This window comes from Gymnoscopelus microlampas, assembly GCF_963454915.1.
Source record: "Gymnoscopelus microlampas genome assembly, chromosome: 7".
In the NCBI taxonomy this organism is placed as follows: domain Eukaryota; kingdom Metazoa; phylum Chordata; class Actinopteri; order Myctophiformes; family Myctophidae; genus Gymnoscopelus; species Gymnoscopelus microlampas.
This window is the reverse complement of record NC_139944.1, coordinates 20593226-20620702: the sequence shown is the minus strand read 5'-3', so window position 1 is coordinate 20620702 and position 27477 is coordinate 20593226. Positions and strand designations below refer to the sequence as shown.

General features: G+C 43.9%; 1 protein-coding gene across 2 annotated transcripts in view; it reads left to right on the top strand.

Moving 5' to 3' along the window:
* The window catches only part of foxj3 (forkhead box J3), an 83573-nt gene that overhangs the window by 2681 nt on the left and 53415 nt on the right, over window positions 1–27477 (top strand). For both annotated transcript variants that reach the window (XM_084063494.1, XM_084063493.1), the window contains exon 2: window positions 26020–26570. In XM_084063494.1, coding sequence (XP_083919620.1) covers window positions 26247–26570 — 324 coding nt within the window. In that variant the 5' untranslated portion in view covers window positions 26020–26246. The remainder of the gene's footprint in view (window positions 1–26019; window positions 26571–27477) is intronic.

Here is a 27477-nt window from a genome sequence, read left to right as displayed (position 1 = left end):
TTGATCCCTGCTCTGGTCGGACACGACCTTTGACACAATCCTGTTTCTGGTTTGACACATATTCAAAAATACATTTCTCCCCAGAGCAAGCAGTCAGTCAGTGGTAAACATTTCAGCACTTGCGCAGGAGACTCGGTCCAAATCCGGGATAGAACAGGAAAGTTACATAGTGCAGTTTTCATTTAGTATTTTGCTGTTATGTTACCACGCCCATTCCTTATCTATACATCTAATTTGACTTCCTGACTCTATGAATCATCTAGTAGTCGATTTGCTCTCTCAGTTTGACAGTTGACCTACAGTAGGCATGTGCTACCATGCCATTGTATGATGAAATGTTATTGGCATAATAAACATCCAGAATGTTCTTTTTTTTCTTGGGTAGCTGCTGCTAGAAAGTAGTCACAGAGTGCAACCAATTAATCCAACCCATCACATTTATAAAATGTGCTGCTTATTGCACCAGTGTGTCTGTCATCTACTGCTGATTTGTACGCTGTGTGGGTCTTCTTCATTTCTCTATGTAATTAGGTAAATGAACAGGTCATAAAGGCTGGACTTTGTGCTCTTAGCAGCTGCTGTGCTGTCTCCTTGACCCTTGAAGATATAATTGCACAGACCAGTTAGTTACTAAGATACTTGGTAACGTGATAATCCCTCATACGTTACTGTTTTTTCCTCATACAGTTGTTTCTTTTTTGTTGTTGTTGCATTTGCACCAAACACGGTCTGTAACATCTTATTGATCTCTTGCTTTAAACAGCTTCAAGGTGGTGATGAACAGACAGAGATTGGAACAGACTAAATGGCAGTGAAGGAAGTGAAAAAGACCCAGCATCTGTTTGTCCTCACTCTAACCATTTCCTTGCCTGGATGTGAAGAAGTGATAGGCTCTAGACTCTAGAGCTTCTCTTCAAGGATGGTAGTAGCCCGCAGTGTTCTTTCAAAGGCCCTACGGCTCAATAGGGCTGCAGCCTACAACTGCCTCTCCAAGGTCTTTACTTTGTGATTGCATTCGTGCACGTTGCATGTACGTGCTCGTGGAGCGAGAGTATACAAAAGCCTTTACATTGGATACAGCCGCTGACTGATGGCATCACCTTGCATTGATAAAGTTGAGCTGTTCTCCAGCTCATGCAATTTTGATGTGGCAGCTGTTGCAGTGTTTGAAATGTAATCACTTTTGTCATTTGGCAAGCTTTGTGAAGAATGTAGGTTACTCTTAGCTACGTTTTACCAATGTCTTTCTGTCACAGATGATGTTAAGCCTAAGGGTGATGACGCTGTATCATTTGATAGAATAATGACCAGGTATATGGCTAATTTGGAGAGATGTCAAGGGTCTCCAAATCGGCATAGTCTAGCAAATTAAGGGCAGGTACTCTCTACCTCTCGTATACTAGCATCTCATTTAGAATTCAGATGTGGCCCAGTGCCTAGCCCTGTCTCACTGAGAGGCTTTTTAATTTCTCCCCTTGTTGAAGTGATTATTCAAATGGCTGTCCATGAGACACAGTTATCAGACTCCTGGTGGTAGTTGAGCCTGTGGCAACATGAAAGCCCATCACCGACACCCTGTGTAGTTGGACAGCTCCCAACAGGTACACTCTCCTGCAACCCCTATTAGAGACCACCTCATCTTAGCCCAAAGGCTACAAGCCCATTTAATTCTGTGATTGGCATACAGTGATTTTTCACATGCAGAGAGCAGTATATTTTTGTGATTTAATTGATGATAGATTTGGTTTAGTTTTTTACATTTCTTACAGTCTGACTTTATAAATACTTTAACCCTCTTGTTCCTATTTTGGAAATTATTCAAATTTGTTTAAAACATCTTAAAAAATAAAGAATATAGCAGATCTACAAGCTCACATGTCATTGTTGAGACGCATTGCGATGTTGTAGATTAGCTATTTTCAGTGTTGGTGAATTGTACGACAAAGTATATTGGGCTTAAACCGTGGAAAATGATTATTGTGGCTGTTTTACTGTCTGTTCCATGAGGGCTTTTGTGTTTTTTTCGTTCAGTAAGTTACTCGTCTTGCATGAGCAAACACAGGCTCATCTGTACAGCGGCATACAGTGTTGAAGACAAGCCAGCCGCTAAACTAGCTGAGGCCAAACAACTGGATGGGTTTTGTTAGAAATCTCTCCCCGTACACTGCTTTAATCCTGTGTGAAGTTTGCTCTCTTGGAAGCCGCTGCGGTGAGAAGGGACTAGCTCAGTCTTCATTAGCAACGCTGTGCATCACTAGAATGCAGATGAGGTATGAAGCCATTCATCTCCTGGAAATGCCTCCCTGATTCCAATTTGAATCTTGTTTGCAGTCATATTGTGCGAGCCCACTTCTCCGTGGTAAAGAAGTCTCTATGTGAGAGATCAGAGGGGGATAATTGCACTTAAGTGAACCTCATTTAGTGCTGGCCAGAGCAATTACTGTAACTGCAGTTCTAGGCGTTTTTTGGGGGGGCCTGAAGCAGCTGTCACAGAGGCTCTGTAAGCTGAAATATCCAATGGTGAATTGAATGACATTGGCATGGCATCATGGGAAATGGCAGATCCTGGGATGGATTTTAATTAGGGTTTTTTTCCCAGGTTTTTTCTCAGCTGTTTTGCATCCAAAGGAAACCGTAATTAAAAATGACAATTAGAAATGCATTATTTCAGTAATGATTGAAAATAAATTATTCTCAAGGTGCTTTAAGGTGAAAAAAAAAGCTTGCACTCTTTCTTGAGGCAAAACCCCCCTGGGCTTTATCATTAATGTTATTCAGGAGGAGCCAAATTTTGAGTTTTGCTCAGCTGGGCGCTTTAATCTATTTTTTGCTATAAATTAATGAATTTTTAAAGAGACCCTCGCTGGATGCGGGAGAATGTGGGAATGCAGCAGTGGTTCAGAGTTTTCAAACAAGCCTCCACTCCACCCCCACCCCACCCTCCTCGCAGGATGGAGAGAATGCATTTACTGAAGCACCACACTTTCATTTTTTATTCATCCAGCAATACACTGCCTAGTTCTCTCCTTGTGTCGTCTTGCGTCTCCCACACCCCTTCTCCTCCGATGTGTTGTTGTTGAATGTGTCTGTAAACTCGCCTTATAGGATGTATTCACAATCCATGGCAAGGAATTAGCCATGGACATCGTGGCCCCATGAAGGAAGCATGTGATGTTTAATTAAGCTAGTTCGGGACGTACTGGACAGTATTATTGATGCATTTGGTCTAACACGATTTATCTAGGAAATGTTTAACTGTGTTCTTGCCATTTATTTTCCTCGGGCTGACTAATCATTAGGGTCTTTTTCTACAGAGAAACTAGCTACCCATACTGGGGCTTGCTGCATGAGCACACCAGAGAAAGTGTGGGCGGGGGGTGGGGGGGGGGGGGGGGGTAGGGGGTGTAGGCGAGTGGATTCGGCTCCTGCAACACATGTTAGCGTCAATGACTCCTCTTTTAACCGCATGGCAGCAATGAGGCTGATTAAATTGTGTGCTAAGTCTTCTGTGAATATTCAGTTGATTAATATCTGTATATCAAGTTTATAATTAGACCAGTAGCAGGGTCACAGGATCAGAAGTGTTTTCATGCGAAACAATATCTTGTTATACTAAATTGCTTTTTGTTTTATAGAATTGAGTTGGCCATAGTGTAAAAATGTGCAAAGAAAAGGGCATATAGATAGACTCCAAAAACAATTAGGTTGGCCATAGTCTAAAAATATGCAAAGTAGGGGTTAATCAAACTAATCGATGTAAGACCCGGACGGCTGGCGAAGTGATCCGGGCACATAGGCTGCCTGACACGGGTTCGAATCCCGATCCAGACGACCTTTGCTGCGTGTCACTCCCCTTCTCTCTCTCCCAATTTCCTGTCAGTCTGCTGTAAAAAAAAAAAAAAAAAATCAATTGAATTGATTATAATATATAATCATAATGATATAATAATATAATATAACATTTATAATTTAATCAAATCTATTAATAGTCAATCCTTATTTTGGGCATATCATAGGCAAAAAGTTTCCAAAAAGTTATAAACATTTCAAAAATGTTAAATAAACAATCCTTTAAGTCTACAAAATCTCACTACTTTTTAAAAAGAAATTGCGACAAAGTATAAAATAAGTGGTTCATTGTTTTGTTGATATATTAAAAGTATTTAAAAAAACACGCTTATTATTCAAACAATTGATAGAATAATTGCAAAGAAGAGAATTGATAGTTGCAGTCCTAGTGCAAAGAAAAGGGCCTATAGATGAATTCTAGAATTCTACTCTAGTTGGTCCTAAATTACACATAGAACAAAACACCTCAATGTAAAGGCCGTGTAGCTGTGCCACTTGAGATATTACTTACTCTGTTCTTAATGAATAGCCACGGCCTAAATGAATTGCACTGAACTCACTTCTAAATGCCTGGCAGGATTTAATAATTCATCGTATTGTATCCTGTGTCCTTGAGTTTTGATAGGCCCTTACAGTGCCAGTACTCCTCTTTGCCTTTTCTGTTCTCCGCTCAGTGGAAGCAATTGATATGCTTATATGCTTCACACTCTTAAGAGACTTTGGAGCTGTGTGCAGGGAAAGGATTTTGCTAAGCTTACACAGCTTTAAGTAATGATAATGGAGCTCTCATCGTACTATTTAGTATCTATTTTAATTACTACAGTGGCTAGCTTATGCTCTTTCAGCAAATTCAAATTTCAGCTCCAAGAAGAGGATTTAGTAAACAGCCAAAATATCATCAATATTGTTAGATGGCATAATGCGCACACCAATAAAAGCTGCTAGCCCGTTTACCGTTACCATATTAGCAGAATTTAGCACAGCAAAAATATAGACCCTGCATAGATTTGAGGCTTATTTTCTATTTTGTGTTGCTGCAGTTGATCAACTACTGTGATCATTGTGCAGCTACTGTGTATGATTTATGATCACTTTGAAATGTCTCTGAATGTCAGTCCTCAGCATGCTTTGAGAGGAAAGCCAGAGTGGGTTAGGTTTAATTAAGACCACAATCCTAAGCCTGATTAGCGAGGTTAAATGGGTTAGTGGAGTCTGAGGACACGGCTTACTGCCACCTCACATTTTCTTACTCCTTCGACAGAAGGCTTGGAGGAGATTGATCGCTTGCCATGAAATCACTAGGCTGGTCATATTCCAGTGACTTCAGGTGGTCGGGCGGGCCTGAGGATGTGCGTCGCCCCTGCGTGTGTTTTGTCACCGTAAAGTCAGACAATGCTAATGCAGACCACTCCAGAAATAGCTCCATGTTGAAGTTGTAGACTGTGTGTGATGTGGTGCGTGAGGCTCATGATCTGTGGCCGCGCTAGCCAAGTTTTGCAGATGGGTTCCTGCCTGGGTGGGAAGGCGCTGTTGGATGTCTCTGTCTCAACCCTATGATTTGACATTTTTCTTCATACCCTTGCCGGTGCCTCATCAGTCCCTCATGCATGCTCAGCAGAAAGACTTGTTGAAATTCCCTCTCTCTGCGTTGCATTGTCTTTTTTCTCCCTGCAACCTGATGGATTAGTCGTAGTTGTAGCGCTTGGAGTCTCCATCTGTGATTCAGAAAACCCCAGAAAGGAGCCAAGGACTCTCTCTCTCTGTCTCTGTGGAGTTGGAGGGAACGTACTGTAGATCTGCGTGGAGCAGAAAACCCACACAATGAGTGATGACTCGCTCTTGCCCCACTGTTCCCACCCCCTTTCTCTCTCTTATTCCTGTTCTTTCTTGCGCATTATGCGCTCGTTCTTCATTCCTGACTCTCATTCTGTCACATTCTCTAAAGCTCCCGTACAAATCTCGGCTATCTTTTCAGAGTTCTCGTCCACAAATTCTCTTTTTTTTGTATTTTTTATTCCCCTCCTTCCTTTCTCTCTCTCTCTCTCTCTCCCTCCCCTCCCCTCTCTCTCATATACTCTTGCATGCTCCTCACTCACAAACAACACGTCTGTTGAGATTTCTGAAGAATGCATCTCGTTACTCAGATGAGTCATACTTCCTCTGGCCTGCATGCTTCTCCCTCAGGGTGGATGAATGAGAGGGCGGCGAGGTTGGCTGGAGGAGGGGCATCGTGGCTGAGACGACAGGGCCTGTGCCAGTGGCCCATAATGTAATTAAGGAAGTGTTAGTGTGCCGGCAATGGGGCGTGACCCGCGCGGATCAATGCGGCCTCAGAACGGAGGCTGTCTACAGGTGGCTACGTAACAGACAGCGGGTTAGCCGGACTGAGTCACCCCTCCACCCCTTAGCCAACCCCAATCCCTCCCCACCTCCAAACACTGCTGCTGCATGGTATCCCTCCCCAGTAGACCCCCCTGCCAAGGCTGTTCTGAGCCCGGAGGACAGGTCCTGGAGATGACCTTTGCCATTAGAGAGGAAAAGAGACTGTACCTGGGCTAGTGGGAATAGGAGGAAGCTGTCTTCCTTACTGAGGGAATTTTGTTAAGTGGTAGAATGAAAACACTTAAGCCCTACGTGTATAAATGCTTTGTTGTGCAACGAATAGTGAAAATAGCTGATCTACGAACTCACAATAAGTTGTGAGTGATGTGACACTTTGTGAGCTTGTAGATTTGATATTTGTTTAGCATTAGAAATGTTGGAAATACATTTTTCACCTATAATGAAAGTGATTTATTTGTACACGTGTTGTATGAGATTGTAGCTGAAGTGGTCTTAAATGTGACTTGTATCAGACATAATGTGTACGGAGCTGTCTTCATGGCGCTATTGAGATAGTTGGTATACCATTAGGGCTCCTTTGAGCTCCAGCCCTGTCTTCCCGTGCGTACCTGCACTGCTTGGTCTCTTGCCAGGATCTGTGACTCACAGGAGACGGAGTGACCTACTTTTTAAGTCTTTGAGGAGTGCCAGAGAGATCTTCTTTTTCCTTTTTTTCCCCCTATATATTTGCAAGAGAATACAGAGGGTAAATAATCTAAGTCTATGAAAATACACTTAAACCCTTGAAGCACCCTAACGGCTGTGTCAGCACGGTTACCTCAGAGGATCCCATTCATTATCGAACGGGAGACATTTCAGCTTTGATATCTCATTAGAAGTCAAATGATTGAGTTTTAGGCTATACTGGCTTTCTTCAAACCGACTCTGCTAACACCAACCAATTTAAGCACTGAGAGAGTCTGTAATGATATGCTTTCTATTTCATGTATTCGATTCATCCAGGTTGTCAAAGATTAAGATTTCTGTTTGTGTGGATAAGGCATTTACTTTCACCAATCAATGCCACCATCATTGAATTACAGCTTGTTAACAGTTTGTTTTGGATGGCTCGCTGTACTGTAAGGGTGCAAATTGAACCGTTCCTCATAGAATTCATGTCGACTTGGAAGACTGTTGGATCTAGGGCCGTGTGATCAATCAGATTAACTGCTTTTTCTTTGCTACTATATTTTATTTTTGGAATACAGCATCGTTTGCCTGTGTGGACTGGCATTTCCACTTTAATTGCTAATTGCCGATTTTGCTCGTGTTGTGTCTCATTGAAGCAGAAACGAGCTGTGAGGTTGAATGCCGTGTCGTGGCTGCTCCATTTCCCATCTACACGGCTCCCACCGCTTTGATATGTCAGTTGTGTTTGAGTCTGCCGCCTTCGTCTTGACACCATCAGCCCTGCTCACTCCGACCCCCTGGAAACCCCCCGGCATGCCCGCCCCAGGGTGTGTGTTCAGTCATTTATTCAGCTTCCTCAAAAAGTCTGCCATGCCTTCACTTCCCTTCTAGTTTCCCTCCCCTTATTAAGATGCAGGAGGCAGAGCAGCGTTTGGTTTGAAAGGCTGAGTGCTACGGGGGGTGCTTGGTCTGGTACAGTGGGGGGTTAGGGATGGTCTGTGTGTGTGTGTGTGTGTGTGTGTGTGTGTGCGGGGACTTTAATGACTTTAATGCTCGATGTACAACCCAGCTCCCATTCCCGCTACATTCTGTAGGCAGCTCACACTGTTCTGATTACTGTCGTTTTGTGCAAGTCCAGTTGCTATCAGAATGCTAAAGATAAAATGACATTCAGACAAAAATGTTCATGATTGGAGATGAACAAATGATCGCATCTGAGATTAATACTGAATGTTCCTTGGGTTGCGTTTATCCCTGTATTTACGTACATTAGGCCTGAAGAATGTCTGCCCTTTTGTTTCCTGATAAAACATTCCTGATTTAGCATGTTTATTCAAGAGGTGCTGGTTGTGAACCACATTGATATTTTCAAGATATTAGAATAGCAATATTAGATTTGTATTTCAGTTTTATTTTGTGGGCGATGGTGTACATTCAACATGCCCCTTGTGTGATGCATGTTTATAGGAAAAAATGCACTAGATGTTTGCTATATCACATTTAAAATTGTAATGTATGGTGGAGGTACATTATACAAGTCACGAGCCAAAGCACAAGCCTTATAATTAAATGAACTATTACGCTAATGAGAGTCCCACTAACAGACTCAAACTGGCCTTACCATCGATGATGTTGCCTATGGTGAGGGAAACAGCTTGAGAAAATGTTTACTAACACAGTTAACTGGAGTGCTATCCATTTCATAGTCATCAATAATACGACTATATGAGCAAGTTCAAGTTAGTCTTGCAGTAGACGGCTGATTAGATGGGCCTAGTACATGTACAGGGGTTCCTGTACTTTTCTATGCAGCCGAAAAGCGAAATGCCTTTAATGCTCAGCTGTATCTAATATGTGCTGCAGGCAGCCACAGGTGACAACGTTGCATTTCAAAGTATTTCATGTATTCATGTATCACATCTTAATCACTGACTTCAATATGACAGCATTTCACCGAAAATTGAACACAGAGAACTTGAAACCAACATCATCTTTATTTGATCTTTCTTGCTTTTGTGATGTGTTTGTCATTATCTTGTTTTGACACACAAAACGTACAAACACATACAAAACAGGCCTATATATTTCGATCAATTATAATAAATGGTCTAAATGGCCATCTTTCAGCAAAGAATGTAATCTTTAATAGAGATTCAAAGTTTAAAAATTCTATTTCATTTCATAACCCGTCCCTTTAATTTGACTGTCAATTCCAGTCTCATCTTTATAATGCTATGATAGAAAATATGGATTTATAGATTAAAAAATAAAGGTAAAGGCATTTTCATTCCCTTCCCCAGGTTACATGCGTTGGTGAATGCAGGCAGGCGGTTGGATTTCTGTTGTTGTTAACATGATGTGGTAATGGCCTTTTAAACTCCAAATTATACAGTGCTGAGCATTTCACCATAGGCTATGTTTTATATGCATACTTTGTAGTTTTAACAATAAAGTATGGTGTGTTATATCAGTATGCCAGTTATACATTCTACTGAACTGACTCCATCTCTATGTAACCCAGATAACAGTGGTCATACTGTTATACTCTCAAGCTGTTTTTAAACATACGTGAGTTCATTTTCCACCTAATGACATGCCCAAAATACGAACCCCAGGTTTAAAGTAGTTAAATAAGTTTAACAACACAAATTGTTGCCGCCAAAGGGTGTGGGCGAAATGATTTAATGTAGCATCGATATCCGTTTAACCACTGAAACCCTACAGTACATGAGCTATTTGAAAGTAGCCGATCTACAAGAGGCCGCCACCAGAGGGGATTGTGAGGTGCAGTTCAGACGAGCAACCATGCGCAAAATTCCTTTTCAGTTGAAGGAAGCGCTATTTGTAACAATCTACCCACTGATATAAGAGAGTGTCCAACCTTTACATCTTTTAACCCACTAAGACCTGAGGCCGATTCTACAAATGCCTTCTAAATCAGTAGTTCTCACAATTTCAAGATTTTTCAAAAATAGCAGATGTTCGCAGCGCGCTGTGATTGCTTGTATATCGGCTATTTTTGAATAACAAACGCTAAAATCTAAGCTAAGGTGACACAGATGCTTTCCTGGTTTTGGTCCAAATAAAAAAATGGATCATGGACAATCAATCAAACTTGTGAACATTTTTAAATGGGCCAAAAGAAAGGCTTATCTAGTGTTCTTGGGTGTCCTTTCTTGTATTCTTGGTCAAAACTAGGCCATTTGTATTGTTAATAGTTTTTTCTCCTTTTTTGTACCCTTTTGTACTTTTTGTAATGATGCTTGTTGTCTGTATGGGGACTACGAATGGAAATTTGCATTCTTGCTAAATCCGGTGTATTTACACCACATTTTATATGTATTGTTCATCAATATGCGCTGTCCCGTCCAAATAAACATATAAATAAAATAAAGATAACGCGTCGCATCACGATGCCGTTGTCAGCTTGTAGATCTGCTATTTTCAAAAAAATCGTGAAATTCTTGTAATTGGAATATTTCTGAAAAACAAACTGCTGGGTCAATCAGTGGCAGGCAAACTTTGTATAATGCAAGCTGTCAGTAGCCCACAGAAGTACCTCCAAAATTATATTTTATTCTTTTTGAAATATTTAACTTTCATTTTATAATGGAAGTCAGTGAGGCTGTGATCTCAGAGAAACCTTGCCCAAATTCGAGACCGAGTCCGAGATCCACATTGGAGTCAAGACCGAGGTCCACATTGGAGGCACACCGTTTCCATGTGGATTCAGAGATCCACATAAGTAATAGTTCAATTTCTTACTATGTTTTGCTACTTTACAAATCAGCGAGGCATGTGCTGATGGTGGCACAGTGCAGGTCAGGAGACTGCACAGCTTGCGTAGATGCTCTCCTTCTCCCCCTCCTCTCTCCCAGTGAGTCATGTTGCATGCCACATGATGTGCCACTTTCGCCAAGTGAGTCATCCCAAACAAAAGCACCTCATGTGGAGGAGGCGAAGATGGAAGCATAGGGGACCGTTCTGTTTTTTAAATTCTGCTTTTTTTGCTATTTTATATTTAGCTTTTTAAGAAAAACGTGACCTTGTCTTGTTCTCGAACAAGTAACTGAGATGCATTGTGAAACATTTGCGATTATAGATTTGCGGCAGTTTCTGTCTGACAAGCCTCTTTGGAGAAAATCTGTAGTAATATTTTGTAAGGTTTTGATTTTTGATCGATAATCTGTGCCGGACATGGTCTTAACTTTCAACAGATTTTTATCCTTTTTTTCCCTTAGAACAAATCTCTTTGGCTAATCTACAAGCTCACAAAACATCCCATTGCAGCACTTTGTGAGCAAGTAGATCTGCCATTTTTGCTGAATGTACACGTATTCTTGCCGAATGTACACCTATTATTATGACTTGCCCCGAATACGGACGCTAGAGTTCACATGGGCTTAAGGTAAGGGCATTGGCTCCGTCCTTGACATTGTGCATTCTGTCACATCTCTGAACCAGTTGGTTAGGCACTTAACCTTTTCATAAAGGTTCAAGTCTTGCTGCGTGGAATAGTAGCCTGCCTGCTAGCAGAGCACTGTGTAAGTTGCTGTGGTTTATAGAAATATTAATTCATCCCCTGGGCTGTGGCCCATCTGCTGTGTGGGTTGCACGGCTCTCTGCGATGGCACCACTCTCTTCTCTCTGCTGTTAAACCCAAACCCTGTTGAGGACCAGACCCAGGAGAGCAATGGGGAGCTTTATTGACCTATACAGTGCTGTTTGCCCTTGACCAGCGCATGCTTTCTCATGCTTTGTCTGTAATAAAACCATAATGACAGGCAGAGAGGCCAAGATGCTCAAATGAAAAATGATCATTGTCTTGGGCATGTGATCTCGCAGAGGCAATGGAGACTGATGGGACAGGAACCTTGGTGTAATGTAATGTGTGGTCTCGTCCTCCTCTGCTGAGCAGGTTTGATTGGTAATGCGCAGGGAAGCAGTGTGCTGGAAGGCAGAATTTAGTTTTTCCAATTTATTCAGTGCACATGGATATATTTGAACTGAACACTGTGCATTGTAAATTCTTTTTTTTTTTGTCTTAGGTTGGTTGCGAGAGGGGGGGGGGACTCGTCGTCCTCGCTCGTCGACTGGATCGTGTGTGTGCATTCGTGTGCATCCGTGCACGTGTGCATATTATAATGCAGTGCATGGCCCCTTTAAGGAGCCTGCATTTGTTTGCTGGCTGTGTCTAGGGCCCTAAGTGAAGCTCTCTCTGTCAGTTGAGTGAAGCTCGGCAGAGGCAGCCACTGGGAGTTCTGTTTCATCTCCTCTCATAGCGCTCTGGAGCAGACATGCAAATCCGCTGTAATGAGCGCAGCCTGTTTGGTGGTGGTGGTGGTGAGAGGGTGTGGGTGGGTGGGGGGTAGAGGGTGGTCGGGTTGGGGAGTTGGAGGTTGGAGGTGGAGGGGGTTGTGGTGGTGCTGCTGCTGGTGGGGTGGCTGGGGATGTGCTCAGGAATTCAAAGTGGGGAAGGGGAAAGGGAAGGTGAGAGCATCCGACAGCGCTGTGCCCAGAGAGAGAGGAATAGAGAGAGGGAGACAGACAGAGAGAAGAGGGGGGGGGGGGGGTTATGCCAGGAGGCGGAGGTGATGGGAAGTCGCCCCTCTCAAATCATTCATAATCATTAGCCCACCGCTGCTCCTCTCTTCCCTTTGCTGTTATAACACTTGGAGGTGAAGACACAAACTGTGTCAGGTTAATTAGCCTGATAGTAGTAGTATTTAATTTTTATGACATTGAAAAATGCGACCTGGAAAAACCGTCTGTCAGCCTTTAGAAAGTAGAGGGCTTTCGCATTCTTTGTGTTAAAAGTTGTAGCGTCTCAAAACACTGTTTGTCAGTGATGAGTAAAATCCCCAGGTTCACATGTCATCCTTGAGGTTCCACTCGCACACACACATCCCATAGACCCAAAGTTCAGAATAATGTGGATTTCTCTACTTAGACTGAGGGTTGCAGGCAGCAGGATTTTTTCTACTGCATGCACCGCTCAAAATGCTGCAGTCCATGAAGAGTGTCAGAAACGCCATTATTCCCATTCCCCTAGCCATGCAGTAGTTGCATGTTTGTGGTTTTATTCACTCATAAAGAATTAAGTCCCCAATCAATGTTGGTGCGTAGCGGCCTCTTGCCTCCGTCCAATAATGTAAAGCACTCAAGACTTTTGATGAGCTCTGCGGATCGATAGGAGGTTAACAGCCACTCCTCATCAGCTGAGACCTACAATATGTCATGAGGTCTTTAAGTGTGTAGAATTAGTGTGTATGTGTGTGTGTGGGGGGAGGGTTAATATCAATGCATGCTATTGAATACCATGGGCTTGATCTGTGAGATGATCAGTGTTATCTGGCAAATAAAGCAGTGGGTGTCTGCGTGGATGTGATTTAAAAAGCTAAACTAAACTACAGTGCTGGTGAATGAATGCATTAGACCACCGGTGCCCAATGTGGGGTCAAGGGATCCACGGGGGTCCTTGAGAGCGTTTCAGGTGGTCCCCAGCTAATTGATAGTTAGGAAACAAAATGGAACCATTTTGCCCCTTACTGTCCATTTGGTTCCATTTGTGAAATTAACACTTTTTACAGTGTAGATTGGGATCCCATAGATGGAAAAATTGTATCGAATGGCAGTCCTTGGCATAGCGGGGGTCCTTGAAATTAAAAAAGTTGAGTCACTGCTCTAGACATAGCCTAGTACTGTCTTTGGTCGTAACTGAATTCCAAAAATGTGTGGTTGAGACGTTTCGCAAGGCACGAGTGACGGCTTGACTTGTCATGGCCCATGTTACGCCAGAGAGCAGAATAAAATGTCAGAGAGGACTCCCACGCAGCTCCCTCCCTCGCTCTTCTCCTCTTCCCCTGAAGCGCAGAGAGTTCCCCAGAAGAAGCAGCCGAGGACTAGTTTTCCTCGGCACAGCAGTAGTATCGCCTTTCTCTGTGCCCTGTTTTGTCTCCAATGAAACTTCTCAAATTACTGCCGGCCGGGCTGCCTCCTCTTCACACTGGAGGGAGTTCCTCTCTGTGTCTGATTGGCTGAGCTACCGGAGGGAGCGCTGAGTGATGATGTCACTGTGTGGAGGTCCTCGGGGTGTGTGGCCCAGGAGGCTGATGTGTGGCCAGTGTTTTGTTCAGTGCCACCGGCCCTTTACTTGGCATCGGTTTTCGTGTTTTAAAAAGGTGGGAATACTGGGGAAAGTTGAGGCCACCCAAAATGTAAAGTGTAAAAGGCAGACTTCCTAAAAGGAAAATTCCCTTCCTTTACAATCCCTACTCCGTGGGGATAATGAGAGAGAATGCAGGGCTACGCTCACAGAACTACAATTTAAGGCTACAAGTTGTGCCAGACCTGGCTAGGCTGGGGAAAAGTCCACTGGTTTAGTGCATCTTATTAGCCACAAATCTCTTCAGCTCACACAGTGGGTGTCGGCCATGTTTTGCTGTATCTTGGCTTCTCCTTTCTGTCACAATTTCATTTGTGTTTGTGTGGTCAGCTGGTTGTATGACCTGTGACCAGTTAATGACAGCAGGGAATTCCCATGAGTCATCTGCCTGGCTTCCTTTCTATAGAGGCTCTGTGCACACAGAGTATACTCTGTTGTCGAGTTAGCATCTGATAGCAGAGATGAGCCGGAATACATCCATAACATTATTATATTTAAAAAGGATAGTCCCATTCTCTTGAGATTCAAAATATATATTTCAACTGAGACCTGGCCAAGACAGGCAGCAGAACACCTTTACACATTTAAAGGAGAATTCCGGACTAGCCTTTTTCTTACCTTTATCTGATGTTACTATATCCTAGAATGAGTGGTACAGTAGAAAATGTTCATAACTCCATCCTGAGTTCGCCGCAGCTAAAAACGTGAGCGGATGGTCCTTGCGCTAAATCGCGTATTTTTATCGCTCAAAATTCTTTTGGTTGATATCTGACGTTCATAATGACAGGAACCTCACCACTGTGTTTTTGTCCCAAATTGGTCGCCGTAGTGTTTACTACGGCGGTGAAATCACGGGTGAAATCTCGTCTTGCGAGACCTCCGGAGGGGCGCAACTAACACAAACAATTTTCGAGCGATAAAAATATGCGATTTAGCGCAAGGACCATCTTTCATGTTTTTAGCTGCGCTGGACTCGAGATGGAGTTATGAAAATATTCCACTGTACCACTCGTTCTAGGATATAATAACATCAGATAAAGGTAAGAAAAAGGCTAGTCCGGAATTCTCCTTTAAACCATTTTGGGCGGGAACCCCTTTTTGTCCTTATATTTTCTGAAAGACGTTCTGGGGTGGTCTGCTATCATTCTGAAGAGAAATTGGCCAGTGATAATAGGACATATCCTCTTTAATTCTAATCAGGATTTAGAGGGAAGGTAGCTACGATATTTTGGATGGCTTTAAAGACAGGGCAATAGATAATTTTAAATGCTTGAAATTTGGATAATGTGAAAGATAGTACCTACGGTGTATATTTGGCATTATCATAAACGATAAACGATAAAGTACATTTTAGGAAATCAGTGTTCGAATAGCTAAAGCAACCCCATCCCAATATTCATAAATCATGGTGCCAGTTGAGTAGTTTTGTGATGTCAACAGTGGAAGAGGATCCACCCTGGTAAACTCACCGAAGCTTTGTATAAACAAATAGAAGAATACTTTTATCATCAATATACATTTCATTTCATATTTATCAGTAGAAACAGTTCCAGAGCATCGCAAATATAGCTGGATTTAAACGGTAGACATTTACAATGTACATTTATAGGCCAATAATATACCAAGTACAGATAGCAACTTCCTCCAGTCATGATAAATCATACTCAGCTGCTTTTTCAGCAGCTATGGAGAACCGTTCTCTAAGTAATTTACTTACACACACACATAATACGCACATACACACACACACACACACACACACACACACACACACACACACACACACACACACACACACACACACACACACACACACACACACACACACACACACACACACACACACACACACACACACACACACACACACACACACACACACACACACATTTTTTTTTGCAACTGATATTGCAGTCTAGAATCTGGACTGGTCTGTAAATATCTGAAGTTGTCAGAATGTCCTTGTAGTATTTTGTGAGAGACATTCTGTCTTCATTCCGTTTGTTCTCCAAACGAAAGGGCTGCCCATGAAATCCACTTATCAGTCATAGCTCATTTCCTTTGATGGCCCTGGATCTAAATCACTTTGCCCGCTGTTATTCTACTAAATCCTCTGGTTTTGTGATGAGACCTGTCCCTGCTGTTGTAAAGCTATAATGTGATGATGATGAATCCCTTTTTTTGCCTGGAGGTATTTTAACAGCAATGTCTAAGCTAACAATGACTGGTGCTGCTACCTCCCTCCTTCCACACCCAGATAAATAGCAACATTGTCTCCAGGAAACCAAATTAATTAAAATGACCTCGGATTGAGTGGGCGGGGTAATGAAAGGACAGGTATAGACACTGAAAGCTGTCCATCCCCAACAATAACACATCCTGGCTGTGTCACAGACAGACACAGCCTCAGTCTCAAGCGATACGCCTGCTATTCTTTCCTTAATGAGCCAAAGAAGGAACCCGAGAGCAGCAACACCCAAATTAGCATGGAATTCATCCAGAGAATGCCCGAGGAGTTTATAAACTGGCATGAACATTGACAATCTGCTGGTGACGCAGGGCAACCCTGGTTAAATTCCACAGCTGATTGTGGTTCCTACTCACTGTCATCGCGTTATTCCTGAGGTCAATGTTCACCATACGTCTGAATCCCTTAAGTAAAGCAAATGCTATATTATGAAGTATTTCGGTCTGGAATATAATATGATTTATCAACCGGGCTATATTCTAGTCTACTTTGTGTATGTGTCACCCTCTGTGTGTTTGTGTGTGACCTGTGCATCCTGGCATTTGAACCCGCCCCATGGAGGTCAGACACCTGCTGATGGACACGCAGTCGATCTATATTGGTCTGCTCTACACACCTTGTGACATCAGCAGATCTCTGGGAGCCGTCCCCATGTCAACTGGCTACATTGTCTTAGCGGAGCAGAGGCTAAGCTGGAGTGCCAACAAAAGATGAAAACTGTTTACCTGTGACTTAATCCTCTAATCTCCACTATGTTGCAGTGTTGTGTAACCACAAATGCAAGAAGCATTATCGTTCAGGGGAAAGGGCATTATTTTTTACGACCCCCCCCCCACACACTACGTGATGTGCCATCATATGTCTTGGCTGTGGCCGTTCACTCACATTTAAGTCTTATCAAGTACACGTTCACTCCTGTAGGTCAAGTGATTGCCTTAATGTTATTTCATGAGGTCTTTGTCCGTGTTCCCGAGAGAGGTCGTTCCTGAGCGTATGCACGGCATGTTTTCCAGTGACCACTGGGCTGTGTTATCGCACGCACAGGTACAGTGTGGCTCTGGGAGCATTTTAAAGAGCCTGGGAGGGGAGGTTGCAGTAAAGCAGCGAAATGGGAGTTCCAGGAGTCAAAGAGCAGCACTTCAACAGCTTAATGATGCAGCAGCATCCAGCGCTGTCAGGCAGTAAACTCTTTAATATGCTGTTAATTATTTCTGAGAGATTGGATATTGATTAAAAAGCAAAACGGTTTTAATTATAACTCCAGCGCCAGTACCATCCCAAGTGAAGACAATTTTTAGGCTTTACGTGAGGGGAACGTCTAACAAACCAACTCCAGACCCAGAGCATCACCCCCCCGCCCCCCCTCCAAACATAACATACACACATACACAAACCTGTGCACGCTCCCAACCCGACATTTGCAATTCATGACCTGATTCCTGCTCTGTGCAGTGATTTCAGAACATGCATTGCCCACTCAGGTAATTCCTTCAAATCACGCTTGGGTACCTTCAGCTTGTTTTCTTTCTAACGCATTTATAGCCTAACTCATTGTAAACATTTTAACATGGCTTTGAGTCAAAACCCAGGCTGCATCTTTTACTACATATTTCTCTCTTTCAAGTATTAAAGCACAGAGTTGCACTTGCAGTGTAAATCCAGGTGACCCACGGCAGTCTACCTCCCTGATTATGCGAGTTTGCTCTGTGGTCCCTGGCTATGTGCAGGGAATGGTTTGTTGCCCCCCAGGCGAGGCCGTGCCAAACCTTGCACTGCCATTACCTTCCTTCCTTGCCTCAGAGGCTGGCTTAGGATTTAACTGTGGCCTTGGACAGGATCTGGGGAATGCTGATGAGGGTGGGCACTCAAGACCGCCACCAAAACACTCGCTGTGCCAGCCCCAGCGCCTTAAGTGATCTATTTGTGATTCAGCAGCAGGCTGCCAGGCTGGCGTGGAGTCGAGCTCCCAGGGGGAAGTGTGTGTTAATGCAGGCCCCCCAGGCCCAGGCACTAGGGTAATTGGGTTCGCATGGTCGGTGTCAGGACACCCCTGCTGCTCCTAACACAAAGGCCATCTCCCAGCCAAGCTGTTTGGGACAGAGAAACGAACCCCTCCTGATCACTGCTCTGATTCATTGGAAAGCCTTATTGAATTACTGGAATGTCGTGTGTGTTTTTTTTTTTGTGTGAGGGCCTGCAGATTGCACAATGAGCTGAGAGCCCTGTGCTGGTGTGTGCTGCTTTCATCTGCCTAACTCCCTTTCTCTCTCTCTCTCTCTTTCTCTCTCTTCTCCTCCTCCCTCCCGCCTTCCCCCGTGCCCTCCCTCTTTGTCGCTCCAAGCGCTAGCGTGGAAAACGTCCGACTACTGAGAATATCTCTCTCTAATATCCCCAAATGACATAATTACCGCCATGTCCATTCAGATTCCTCCTTCGGTCTGACTGTGTCTGCATTCAGGGGTCACAAAGCCCGTTGTTTTGTTGCGTGGCTTCCCAACATGCCCTGCAACGCCTCGGCTGGTCCACAGTCGGCTCCCGCCTCCTAGACCACTTCAAGCCCCGGTCCCGATGCCTGCCTGTCTGTGTCTCTGTCTGTCTCTCTTTTTTTTGTCCTGCCTGCCCCCAAAGTGGCCGTCATATTCTACTGATCCCTCTATTAGTGAAGCATTGTCATAAGATGATGTACTTTGCAGACCTCACTGTTTGGCTCAGAGTAATTACAATAAAGGTGTCCTCTCTCTCGCCTTTTGTTTTGTACGGTTCAGTGGGTTTAAAGAGCCCAGCGTTTTGCTTTTCCTCGTTGACAACTCTCTCTCCCCAGCCTTATGCGCTGCGTTTAGCTGCCCCACAGCCACAGTTGCACCCTGTATTGATTGGCAGAATAATTATGGACTTGATTCGTTCAACCACAGGCGAAGTGGGATTGAGGGAGCAGGGGGAAACGGGGAGAGCGTGTTCTCCGTTTGTCTTCTTTAAGTCTGCCTGAAAACCAACACTAACTCAACCAACCCTGGATGCTACTGCTAACGCTGCATAGATATATAGTATTGTAAAATACACATGCTCTGTTAGCAGCAAGGACGCCCCGGTTGGCACCCATGCTTTGCTGTAGGCTGCAATAATAAGCTGAACAATTGTGCTCAGCAGTATGAGCAGGGAAGCCATAATTGACACATACTAAAAATGCAAGTATGGACTGGATTATTAATGAGCTCTTCCTGAAGGTGATTTCAGCAGCATCATTAAAGCTTTAATTGAGAAGGAAGACAGAAGTTAAAAGCCGCTGTCTTGGAGTTACTGTTACCTACTTTATTAAGGCGTGGATGAAGGCCAAGCTGTCTGGAACAGTGTTTGTATGCATGCCATGCATGTCCCCTCCAAATTAGACCAATCACAGCTCATGCCGCTACGTCTATGATGTCATGAAACAAAAGCACCTCCGGCCATGAACTAACACAGCATGAACAGTCTAGACTCTGCACAACCTAGAAATGCCTGGTGAAGTGAAAGTCATGAATAGTTTGACCGCAGTTGATAACCTGCATGTAAAGATTTAACAAAATGTAATTTGGTTCATCTCTTAGTTACACTGACATTGTTCTTGAGAAGCATGTTTATACTTATTAGTGACGTATTAATAAAGACAACTATTTCCATTTGCCCAAAGGAGAGATGTAGACCATCAACGAGCAGCCAGTTTGCCAATGCTTGGATGATGCCATCCTGATTTTACCTGTATATAGAGTGGTTGACAACTGGATGCTGCAGTGTGATTTGTGCGGCCTCGTTCACATTGCACAATGCACACACAGTAATTTACTATTGATAGCTAAAGATTGGAAAGGGAGGTCACCATGGCATTATTAGACTTGTCTTGTTATTTTTTAATGAACCGGGGGCTTAGGGTCGGTGGCTGCGTGATTGCAGTGTTCACGTGCAATCACAATACCAAGCCGCGTTGCTATTTTAGCTTCTGACTTTTCAAAAATAACTCCCATAAGCCCTTCGCCTCCAGGGCTGGAAAAAGTGAGGAATCTCCCTTTGAATGAAGGGCAGGTGAGTGGAGTTCCCGCCCCTCCCTGTTTTTTTTCCCTCGCAATCACTAAGAAAACAAGGGCTTCTCCCGTGCTGGAAATAAAGTTGTTGATATGGAAGGTATGGCCCGGGTTTCGGTCGGGAGTGTACAGTAGATGCCAAAGGCTTGTTACCAGGTTACATCACTGTTGTTGTTGTTGTGAGTGCGTGTGCCAGATCTTCAGGCGCAGCAGAGGGAGCTTGCTTAGCGATTCCCCTCTCTTTTGCCAAGTAACCATCCCACTACAGGAAGATCCCTGTCATAGCAAGCTTTTCTTTTGCTTCTTCTCGCTCTGTCTCTCTCTCTCAACACACACACACACACACACACACACACACACACACACACACACACACACACACACACACACACACACACACACACACGTGCACACACACTCTCACTCACTCACTCACTCACTCCATACAACATTTAACCATCAGTGGTGTAAATATTTATTGTTAGCTGTTTGAATCCCTCTGACAGTGTTTTGAGCATGGCATTCATCATGTCCAGAGCACTAGTATCACAGGTCTAATGGTCTTGTCTGTGTAGTTGTGCTGACAAATGCTGCTGCCGGAGTGTTAACCATGACAGATGCATGACTGCAGTAAAAGGGGGGATTAATTGCGGAAATTGCAGATAAGTGCAGGAGAGCTCTGGTCTGGTACCTATCAACAGTCTTGTGTCTCTGCAAGTAGGAGCTATAGAATGGAGAGCTGAAAAGCTGTATCTCTTCTCTCAGTGAGATGCCAGTAATGCACAGGTTATTGGGGGACAGCGTCAAGTTCCTACATGTATATTGGAGGAGTAAAAAGAGATATGCTCTGGTAGGGAATAGGGATTATAATTATGATTGGCTTTTCTCAAGTGTTTTTTTTGGACGGGCTAACGCCTGTAGAATCTGATCTTTTTAATACCCACATAAGCTTGATAAGTTATAGATTGGCATTATATATTACAATGAAATTCCATTCAGGCAAAGCTTCAGTCATTTAATGTTAAGATGGTAAATGACCATATTGTGGCATAATTATGAGATTTCAAATATTAGATTGTATGGCTTTTATGGTTTGGAGAAGTATAGGCACCAGTTTTGCAATAGTGGAAATGGATGTTGAGATTTAGATTGTCAGTTCCTCATTTCTATCTCACTACTTCTCTAAGCTGATGAAGTTGACGCACTCTGCTGCAGAATAGCCTGATTTATACTTGGTTGTACACCTGTGTCGTGCACCAACAATAGCAGAACTACAAGCTCGCAACGTGTCGTCATAAGTTGCAACGCATTGTGAGCTTGTAGATTGCGAGCTTGCCTTGTCGATGTACTATTATTAAGCATATAGCACAACACATGTCATGTATAAATGTATTAGGCATATGATGATGTAGCTTGTGTTCCCTGGTTGTTGCACAGCCTGTTGCCTTCGTCGAGGATACTTGAACAAAGCAAGGCTCATCACCTGATGTATAAAGCCTGTGATGTCAGTGCGATTGAGCCACTTCACACTTACTAGCAGAGAGACACAATACCGAATCACTGATTTGCTGTCGGAGCTCATATGGACAATGATAGGTCCTGTCAAGAACATGGCAAATTAAGACATTTACAAGGGGGGAAAAAAGGCTTATATTCCCATTCAGAACCACATTTGCCATTAATCCCCTGTGGAGACAGAAACTTGAGCGCTGAATTGAAAATGAATTTGACCATCCGTTTCTGCCTCTCAGCTCTCAAACACACGCCTCGGCACACTGCTCTCAAAACAAATTACGGCTGAGGAGGGGGGGAAAAGTCTTGATTTTTGGAGTCGATGACAGTGACCGAACCCCATTTTACCCCCTTGAGCCAGCTCTCGATCAAAGCGGTTCCATGTGTGTGTCTCTGAGATGACAATCTGCTCCCTTGGGCTGCTAAGTGTAGTCGCTCTGAACTCTCTGACCCCCTGAATGCAAGCCCCAGTTGTTGCTTGTGCTCTCTGCCAGGCGTGGTGCCAGTGCGTTCGTGCCTCTGTGGCCCTCTCTCTCTCTCTCGCTCTCCTTTCTGTTCTCAATCCCCTCCCCTTAACTACTACTCTTGGTTGGCCTGCCCCCAGACTCAGTGGTGAACATACTCAGACACTGTCTTCCCTGACAGGGTAGCAGGCTAGGGCCTGTCTCTGTTCTCCTGACTGCCCCAGAGCCTGGCTATGCATAATGAAGAGGGGGCTGCAGAGAGGGGCTCTGCACTGTGCTACATCATGTCTGCCACAGCCCAAGGTTCTGTAATTAAGACATGGACTCGGCCCTGCAGATTATGAGGCATCTGGATCATTAGCATGGAGGTCAAATGGCATCCCTTCTCTGTGTAATGGGCGGAGCGCTTGTCATCAACTCTTGACTGTGGGCTGCTCACCTCTGGCGGCCACCGGGATGCCTTCCCGATCCTCCCGGTCCTGTTGTAGGGGCTCTGTATTGTTAGAAAGGCTTCGACACCTGTCCTGGCCGCAGGATTTGAAATTCAACTCCGATTGTAAAATGGTTGATTTATTGATCCCTTGTGTCCCTATGTTGGCTGAAAGCATATTTCATGGTGTGATGAAGTAAAACATTTTGTGTACGTCTTTTGTACATATATCATTTGCTTTTATGAATAGAATCGGCCCATGGTCATTAGTTTTTTTTTTCTCCGTGGAAATACTGTGGGGTGGTTCCATTATAAGAATTACTTACTTTTACTTACCTTTTAAAATATGAAAGTGTCATCATCAGTACTGAGTGACACATTGTTGTCATAGGTACTGACAAAATGTTGTCATCGGTACTGACAAAATGTTGTCATCAGTACTGACAGGAACATGAAATGTTGTGTATTATTGTGTATCAGCTTAGTCTCATGTCTTGTCTGCAAACAGGACAGAGCTTGCCACGGTGGTTTACAGTGGCAGCTATTCAGGTGCCACTATGCAAATGAGAATCTTGAACAACAACACACAGACACACTGACTGATTATTATACAAACATAGCCTAATTATTCTGTCACATATGATGTTGATGGATAAATTGGATCAAAATGATTGTATTTTCATTCAGCTTCCTCTATGGCACAGTCTAGACAAGTTGCCCTTTTGCTGCCTTTTTCAGAGGAAAAGGCCTGTTACTCATTAACGCTGGGTGACTCACCTTTTATGTCAGTTACAGGGTGGAGGTGTGTTCTGCACTCAATTTGTTTATCTTTTCTCTGATGAGGAACTATCCTTCATCACCACCAACCGTGCATGTCCCTAGTTAATCAGTCAGACGGGCGGTCACCTGGGCCACTGCTACTGCAGTACCAGTCTGCTCAAGACCATAAAGGATGAGAAAGTTGGTCTGAGTATTAAATGTGTACCGATATGGTCCTGTAATTATCACACCCGCCAACACATATCCAAAGAGGTGTATCCTGCTGTATCTGCATGCATGGAAGTAAAACAGTAAAACGCATGTTGGAATGATATTCGCCTGCCGTTTCTCAAGTGAACAGGTGGTACCGTAGCATCTCTGATCACCGAAGTAAATCAAAAGAAATTGCTTCGACCCTTGTTGAGCCAAAATAATAATAAAATGAGGGGAGGTTTATGGAATCACGTGGGGGTAGATTGAACAGGGTACATAGGCCACTGCTCAGTGTCATTAATTTTTATCTCACAGAACAGATTCGACACCCCTCCCCCCCACACACACACACACATCACAATTCTGTTTAAAAACATCACAAATGCTATGATTATTGGCTGCCGCTGCCTAGAGCTCAGTGACTGCTGACACTGATTCTAGATATTGAATTGGCCACCAGGCACTTTTCTAACTCCCACTGTGAGAGATCAATTGAAATGGACTACTTCAATCTTCTCCTGAGCGCTTGCTACCAATGCAGTTTGACCAATGTAGGAACTTCTCTCTCTCTCTCAGGGGGATGAACGAGTGGTGCCTCAATCCCTCAAGCCTGAGCTGTACTTAGTTGCACACGGGTGTCGTGCACAGAAAATAGCCCATTTGCCGATCTCACAATGCCTCTGTGATGTGTCATGAGCTTGTAGATCTTGTAGATGTGCTATTTTGTTAGTGTAAGTAAGTGTAACTCAAGCAAGCTTTGCACATACAGTATATGAGCACACATATTAGACTGCAGACACAAAGGTTGTCTTTTCAACTTTTTTACATCAATTTCACTGTTTTGATGAAAGTTTTTAAATGCTGCTCTTGACTTCGAAAGAAAGCAAATTATATAGGCTATATCTCAATTCTGTGAGCAATTTTTAAACAAGTAGCAACGTTTTATAGAAAGAAAAATGGAATTGAGGGCACCCGTCTTATTTAACAAACAATATTTTATATTTTCACTCACACCGGTTTAAATATTAAGTATAGCCTATTTAACACTTATTCATCCTAAGTCTGTACATAAATGTGTGCATACATACTCACTCTAGAAAACAAAATGAACAATCTGGGGAGTTCAATCCCCCCCCTCCCCACCCCCGGCTCTTTTTCTTTTTGCCCCTTAGCCAGATTGTAGTGTCATTCCTGTACAAGGGGGCTTGTTTTGCACGCTGCCCTATATTCACCTATGCTTGTAACTTTAGGCCTGTCTCCTCTGACACTCTATTTTAAGACAGAGAGAGAGAGAGAGAGACGTGGTGGGGGCGGCTGTTTGCGGACTGCACAGCACAGCAGACACGCAAGGCCGAGGACAGGAGGATGGTTGGCAAGACCAGTGGTTCTCAAACGTTTTCATGTCAAGAACACCCCCCAGTTAATCTATATTTGACCGCGGACCCCCATCTGAAAATATTTTGTACTAAGGAACCCCGAATACAAGATTTGTGTTGTTGAAATGTCTGAAAGATATTCCGAATTGTTCAAATCTCTCAAGATTTGTGTGTATGTAGGGTAAAAGTGGTTAAACTGGACCAGGACCCCCTGGGACCCTCCCTAAGGGCCCCTTTGGGTCCCTAAACCCCATTTTGAGAACCATTGGTCAAGACGACACTGCTCTGCTTGTTTACGGCAGAGGCTCCAACGGGGGGGGGGCAGTGAGAGAGAGGGGGTGGTGGGGGGTTACTACCCTCAAGAGAGTCGGAATTCCTCCTGAGCCATTCCCCCATTTGGCTGGCACTTGTGAAAACAATTCCCTTGCATTTACTCTCTCGCTCCGTCTCTGTGTGTGTGTGCAGATGGAGTTCCAACTATGAGTCAGCTCTGTGCACAGCAAGCGGTAGGGAAAGTGGTGGGCTTGTGTTTTACTGCAGCGAGATCAGGACTGTACCTTTTTTTTTTTTTATGTTTTTTTTATAGAGAGAGTCCACTTTTGTAGTTCGTAAGCTTTCCTTGTGGGGTTGTTTTCTTTTTAACCACATGAACCCTAGCGTCCCTGTTCTGGGCATCATAATACGCCAGCATTTGGCGGAAATAGCAGATGTGTGAGCTTGTAGGTTATAGCTATTTTCGATGAAGCGATTTGGTGTATACGGGGGGGAAAAAGGACCCTTGGGGAACCCCATTCAGCGAAGTATATATGGGTTTAAGAAGTGGTTAAATAAATAACCTAGGTAAATTATGTTCACATGTAATGTTCAGAATGGTGGCTCGCTGCCACCATTCATAGCGGTGTATAACTGACAAAGTCCTGTCTGTTGTCTCCCCAGGGTTGACCTGTAGACGACGTCCTGCTAAGCTGATGTCCTGAGCTGAGGGAACACCCCCTGCCTTCATCTTCAACCTGTCTCTTGCCTCGGCTTATTACCCCCCACCCTACCCCACCCCTCCCCCACGCACGCATCGCCAGCCCACCAACAGCCACCTCCACCTTTTCCCCCCTCCCCATCCCGTCCCCCCATCTCTTCCAGCCTATAGCCCCCCTCCCGTCGTTGCCATGACGTCGGAGCTGGAGAGTAGTTTGACCTCGATGGATTGGCTGCCTCAGCTCACTATGCAGGCGGCCATCCGCAAGGCGGACGCGCAGGGCGGCGCCCATGGGCCGGGTGTGGGCAAGAAGAGCGCCCTGCTGGACCCCAACACCACGCTGGACCAGGAGGAGGTGCAGCAGCACAAGGACGGCAAGCCGCCGTACAGCTACGCCAGCCTCATCACGTTCGCCATCAACAGCTCACCAAAGAAGAAGATGACCCTGAGCGAGATCTACCAGTGGATCTGTGATAACTTCCCCTACTACAGAGAGGCAGGCAGCGGCTGGAAGGTGAGCCACAGACACTGTGTGTGTGTGTGTGGGGTAGGGCTGGACAATTAACCGGGAATATAAAACCTTATATTTAGTACCAACGACTTAGTCTTGCTCATGTAGGTTAATCGAGAAGCAGGTTCTTTTTACTTTTCCGTTTTTCTTCCTTTGATATCAACGAATCGACACGAAACATTTTTTTTTCAATAATTAACTAAATCGTCTGATTATTACCACTTAACCCTTTGTTGTACAATGGTGGCGTACAATCATTTTGAAAAAAGCCGATCTACAAGCTCTGTTATTTTCGTGGATAATTGTTCGTTAATCTTAATCAAGGAAACAGTTTGAAATAATTGTGATATTGATTTGAAGTCATATCGCCCAGCCCTAACGTGTGTGGGGGAGGGGGGTTCTGTCTTTAATAGATTAGTTTGTGAACCCATTGAACTGGGTCTCGATGACAGCGTGTGACATATAGAGCTTGTAAACATGACATGATGATGCTCAGCTGGTGAAATTGTACACAATAAAATCCTCAGTGTATTTAGTGGGCTTGATCGTGTGGGAGAGCCCATTTATGTTATTGTCATTATTCTTTATTGTAACTTTAATAGTATATATTTATTAAGACTTTGGCATGTTCTAGCACCACCAACGCTTAACCCTAAGCTGCGTTCAGGCGAGAATAGCCGGGAATCTCCTTTTTGAAATATAGTATTTTTTTTAATTGTATTTTAGGCTGTAATGTCTAGCTTTTGTTTGACAACAACTCACGAACTTGTGAGAATTTGGAACATCCTGTGTCAAAGGTCAAGAGAGCAAACTCACACTGTTTGTCCAGGAACAGTACCCGTCTAATTTAACACTGAGAGTTACAAATGGAATACATTATCAACACTGATGGTTTTACTGAGTAGTAAGT